At 51.5% G+C, this 6,000-nt stretch overlaps 1 protein-coding gene across 1 annotated transcript in view; it reads right to left on the bottom strand.

The window, feature by feature from the left end:
* ELL3 (elongation factor for RNA polymerase II 3) overlaps positions 1 to 5,775 on the bottom strand; it is a 228,729-nt gene extending 222,954 nt beyond the window's left edge. Inside the window, exon 1 of the mRNA XM_075345885.1 lies at positions 5,605 to 5,775. Within this exon, the coding sequence (XP_075202000.1) occupies positions 5,605 to 5,742 (138 nt within the window). The 5' untranslated portion in view covers positions 5,743 to 5,775. The remainder of the gene's footprint in view (positions 1 to 5,604) is intronic.
* Positions 5,776 to 6,000: the final 225 nt, after the last annotated feature.

Below are 6,000 nucleotides of genomic sequence, written 5' to 3' on the forward strand. Positions count from 1 at the left end.
ATGCGAAGGAAGGAGGTGGGCGGGATGTTCCGTCCCGCTCATCTCCGCCCCTCCGCTTCTATTGGGCGGCGGTTCTGTCGCGGGCGGAGGAGGGGACGCCGCGCTCTCCCTACTGCTCGGGTCCGGCTGCCGCGGCTGCTGCTGCTCAGTGGCTCGAGCGATGGGCCGGATCCCGTGGACTCTGGCGGCGTTCCTCGCCCGTGAGTGAAAGGGGATTGGGTGTTGGGATATAGTTTATTGTCCGTGACGCCACCCACGGTTGTGGTGATTTGTTGACACCACCGCTGCTCTGTATGGGGATCCCGGGAGGCATGGTATGGAGCAGCCAGTTGTTGTGTTGCCCCTCCGTGGGTAGGGGTTGGTGATCCCGGGGCCCAGTGATGAGGTGGGAGATGCAGGGCTTGGTGGGCGCAGGGATGCGGGGGCAGCGCTGTGCCTTGCGGCACTGTGGTACTCACTCAGCCTGAGACGATGACACAGTTCTCGGTAAAACACACGGCTGGAAAGACGGTTCCCACGGACGGCTGCACTTGCTTTCCCCAGTAGGTGACGGTGACGGTCACTCTTCCTGCACCTAATGTTTCTGTGTTGGTAGCGATGGGTTCCCACCGGTTACCCGCTCCTCGGCTTCAATCTGGGCCGAAGGAGCCCTACTTTGCCCGCAGGCGCTGGCCCTGAGAAACTGGTGCCCTGGCGGTGGCGGTGTCTCTCCGTTACGGTTGGACTGTTGCCTTCAAATCGGGACTTGGTTGTTGGGAGACAGTCGTCCCCTTCACTGACTGATTTGGCAAATTATGGCGACTCCTAGCCTTGCCGGGATCCGAAAGGCCCCTGCCCTGGTGCTGACTGTTCCTCTTATACTGCTCCAAACCGCCGTGTCACCACCCGTCCGCGGTCCTTCCAGCAACCTCCGAGCAGTCACCGCCGTCTGCTGACCTTGCTGTCTCTCAGTCCGGGGCACACACCCGGACCAGCTTCAGGCTTCACAAACTGTTACTTCAGCTTTTCTCCTTAGCTCCACTACTACTTCACTGTCTACTCCTTTCCGTCCCTAGCTGGACTGCCTGGTTTTCCCGCCTCCAGGGCTGTGAACTCCTCGGTGGGCGGAGCCAACCGCCTGACCCACCCCCTGGTGTGGACACCAGCTCCGGGAGGAAGGCAACAAGGATTTCTGGTTAGCTTTGGTGTTCCTAACTGGGGTGTAGGGTGTGGTGGTGTGACGCCCTGGGCAAGCCAGGGGTCACAGGTCATCGCACCACCACACCCTACACCCCAGCTGGGCACACCAAAGCTACCAAAATCCTTGTTGCCTTCCTCCAGGGGCTGATGTTCACACCAGGGGGTGGGCCAGGCGGTTGGCTCCGCCCACCGAGGAGTTCACAGCCCTGGAGGCAGGAAGTACCAGGCAGTTTAGCCCAGGCAGGGCTTGAGTAAACAGTGAAGTGAAAGAACAGTTAAGGAAGTGGAAGGAAGTAGTAGTGGAGCTAACGAGAAAAGCTAAAGTGACAGCAGTAAAGCCTGAAATGAGTCCGGCTGTGTGCCTGGATGGAGACAGCAAGGTCAGCAGACGGCGGTGACTGTCTGGAGGGGGACTGCTCGGAGGTTCCTGGAAGGACCGCGGACGGGTGGTGACCCGGCGGTCTGGAGCAGTGGACAAAGAACAGTTAGCACCAGGGCAGGGGCCTCTCGGACCCCGGCAAGGCTAGGAGTCGCCATAATTTGTCAAATCCGTCAGTGAAGGGGACGTCTGTCTCCAAACAACCAAGTCCCAATTGAAGGCAACAGTCCAACCATTAAGGAGGAACACCGCCACCGCCAGGGCACCAGTTCCTCAGGGCCAGCGTCTGCGGGCAAAGTAGGGCTCCTCTGGCCCAGATTGAAGTCAGGGAGCGGGTTACCGGTGGGAACCCATCGCAACCATCATCAACATAGGTGCAGGACAGAGGGACCGTCACCGTCACCTACTGGGGAAAGCAAGTGCAGCCGTCCGTGGGAACCGTCTTTCCAGCCGTGTGTTTTACCAAGAACTGTGTCATCGTCTCAGGCTGAGTGAGTACCACAGTGCCGCAAGGGACAGCGCTGCCCCCCCGCGTCCCTGCGCCCACCAGGCCCTGCATCTCCCACCTCATCACTGGGCCCCGGGATCACCAACCCCTACCCACGGAGGGGCAACACAACAACTAGCTGCTCCATATCATCATTCCCGGGATCCTCATACAGAGCAGCGGTGGTGCCAACCAATCACCACAACCGTGGGTGGCGTCACGGAGCAAAAAACCATGGCCCTTCCCACCCTGATAATACCAAACCCCACCTGTCAGCTTTACCTTGGCTGGATATAAAAAAATCGAAGGGGGACCCTAAGTAATTTTTTAAATTCTTTATTTAAATAATTAAAAAAAAAAACAACAACAAAAAATGGAATAGGGTCACCTCTAGCTAAGGTAAAGCAGACTGCTGGAGGTTGCAGCCTGTTTTACCAGCACTGGTTATTAAAAATAGGGTGGGAGCCAAGAACATTTTTTTATTATTGTTTATTGTTTATTTATTTTTACACTACCATACAGCAACCAATCACAGATGCTGGCACAGAGAGTGGGCAGAGGGGGAAGCAGTGAATATTCATGAATCTTAATGAGCAAGCCCAGAAAAGAGTTTGAGTGCAGGGTTATCTTCTGGGAAACACGGTATGTATAACTGTCCTACCTTACCCACATTCAGCTTCCTTTTGTAGCCCAATAGCCTTTACTATGACTATTTTACAGCTCAGAACTTCTCATCCAGATTAACTTGTATGGGGTTCATTGTTTGGAGTCAAGTTCAGTTCCCGAACCAAACTTTTTTTTTTTTAGTCTGTGTGGATTCGGGGAATCCAAATATCCACGGGGCTGCTCATCTCTAGTTAGGGATGTACTCACTTTTGTTGCTAGCAGTTTAGACATTAATGGCCATGTGCGGAGTTATTTAGAGAGCACCAAATTTACACTGAAAGGCCGGGGCCACACGGGGATTAATGCGATCCTCACATGACACTCGGCTCATGCTGGCAGCACAGCAGGAGCCGATTGTCATGTGAATGTCACTGCGACTGAGGCCCGATCATGATGTCGGACCTCAGCTGTGGGTGGTGGGCCGGCTCTGAGGAGGGGCGGGCCAGTACTGAGGAGGGGCGGGTCGGTGCTGTGGAGGGGCATGCTGGCACGGAGGAGGAGAGGGAGGGATTTAGCTCCCTCTCTCCTCCATTGCCGGCTATTGCCTTTCTCGCTCTGCACTCGCGATACACCGGTGTACTGCGAGTTCAGTGCAATCTTACTCTCGCCCCATAGACTTGAATTGGTGCAAGAGAAAGAGTCTCACATTACAATTGCAGCATGCTGTGATTGTTTTCTCTGTCCGATTAGGGCTGAGAAAATAATCGCTCATGGGTGCTGGGACATAGGCTAATATTGGTCCGAGTGGAATGCGATGTTTTATCGCATTCCACTCGATCCGATTTTCATGCCGTGTGTCTTAGGCCTTATACAAGCTGTACACTGACTACTCTACATTGTATCAAAGTGTCATATCTTCAGTGTTGTCCAATGAAAATATATAATTAAATATTTACAAAAATGTGAGGGATGTACTCAGTTTTGTGATATACTGTACATCTATTACATAAAATTTGTATTACTCTTTTAACGAAACAGTTAAATGGTTAAGAGGTTACAATCATTCCATGCTACGAGACTGAAAGTTGTCATTGTAATTTTATTTCAGAAACTGAGACCCGCTAGTACCAAACATCTGCGGCTCGGGCACAGGTGCACAGATCAGGCTCAGGACTAGTCATAGGATCCAATAGCACTGTGATTCCCAGCTACCTATAGACTGAGCACATATAGGAGCTCTTGTATCATTACCATATGACATATATGGGGCATCTGCAGGCTGCGACAGTCATTCATCCACCTCTACACACTGGACATGCAACATCCGTAAAGTTGGCGAGGGAACCATATTGTATATATAGTCTGTAGTTTTATGGCAGGTTTTGCAGCCTAATAACCACACTCGCTTAATGAAATGACATTGTTGAAATATTTTTAAATGCTTTGAAAACTTCCATAAATGACTGTCTGCTGGGAAAACAATGGACACCTCAACGGAACCTAAAGGACAACATTATAAGTCAGTGGGGTCCGTCAGGTGCCGTTGATGTGCGTAGTGTGACGGATCCGGCACCAAGTTATTAACTAAAATAACTAAAAAGACAATGTCAGTGTGAATAGAGTCCAAGAAATACGCAATGTTATACTGGAATATTATACTGGTCATGCAGGTGTGAACAGAATCCAAGAAATCCTCAATGTTATACCGGTAAGCTGCAGTATTCAGCTGGCTGGAGGCATAGTGGACAAGTAATCGAATTAGCAGTGTCAGGTAAGGCGGTGCTCAGAAGAACCATATCTCATCTATAATTGCCCAATTACATGCCAGGAGCCTCTATGGATGAAAGCAGAATTTCTAAGCACAAAAAAAGATCATAACGTATAATGGAGCAGATGTTTTATGTCAGCGAGACGCAGGTGGACAGGATAGTGCCGGTAGGATATATTTACACGCGTTGTTTTGTGATCCCACAATCAAAGCCACATAAAAAACCTAACATTAACTGTTTAAAACCCGTCTGTATAACATAATATGAGCCATGTGACAATATGGACTGAAGCTGTCACAATATCATCACACTGACCATAACGGGCATTACAGGGGTCAGATATCCATCACATATCATGATGGTATTTCTATTATAATCTCCGATTCGTCACAATCGGACCATAGATCGGTGCATAAGAAACCAGCGTAATAACCCAGGACAAACACAAAGTGGACTGGGCAAAACACAATGCCATCACCCGTAGGACTAAAATCCTAAAGGGCACGTGCCACAGTGCGGTTGGCGACCCTACAATGGAGGGGTATTATTGAGAAGGGCAGCGGAGAGCTGGAAGGCACACCTCCATGTAGAGGACACAGCATATGCCAACAGGTGGCAGAGTGTAAATATCAAAGATAACATATCAAGGGCATAAGAGCCCGCACTAGGGCAGAGCAGATGGCATGGGGTTCTCCCATATGTCAGAGGTAGGGTACACAGGGCACGAAATGGAAATACATAAAGCAGATGCCATAAAGAAACATTCAGACCACAAAATACGTACAAAGGAGACTGGAAGGTAAAGAGTGGTGAAGGCTAAAGCCCCATTACAGGATGGATCAGTCACCAGAGGGGGATCTAATGTTCACCAGAGTCCAGAAATATAATAACCAGGTGCTGGAAAGCAAATCTAGATAAGGAAGAAAGCCCAACCAGCAGAGGTTGGTCCTCATATACTGTATGTGGCACAGTAGTGCACTAATGCCATATAACAGAAGGGGTAATGATCTGCAACCTGCGGCTCTGTAGATGTTGTGGAACTAGTACTCCCAGCACTGCCTGACTCATCCTCATGATGCGGGGGGTTGTGGTTGTACAACAGCTGGGAAACTTCAGATGGCACACCGCTGTACTATAGTTTCCATTCAGAAGTGGCACTGTGCATGGGCGCTGCTGCTGCTCACCTGTCCCTTCTGGAAGTCGCGCAGGCAGCGCAGGGCAGAGTCCGTCAGCTTCAGGTGGAAGAGGCTGAGCCGGGGGCTTCTCCTGGCCTCCGTCCGGTAAGACAGGGTCCCGCTCAGCTCTTCCCCGGGACGAGCCATGGCGAGTGACAGCCAGCTGCTGAGGGCAGTGGAGCCAGCAGCCGGGGGAGGCGGAGGAGGCGTGGAGCAAGGAGGGCAGAGAAGAGGAGGGACCACAACTGAGACCAGCAGAAGAGGGAACTGCAGCCATACCAAGGACGACAGGCACGGCTAGGACGATAGGCACGACTGACACATGCACGGCTAGGACGATAGGCACGACTGACACATGCACGGCTAGGACGATAGGCACGACTGACACATGCACGGCTAGGACGA

Source organism: Anomaloglossus baeobatrachus, chromosome 4, assembly GCF_048569485.1.
Source record: "Anomaloglossus baeobatrachus isolate aAnoBae1 chromosome 4, aAnoBae1.hap1, whole genome shotgun sequence".
Taxonomy (NCBI): domain Eukaryota; kingdom Metazoa; phylum Chordata; class Amphibia; order Anura; family Aromobatidae; genus Anomaloglossus; species Anomaloglossus baeobatrachus.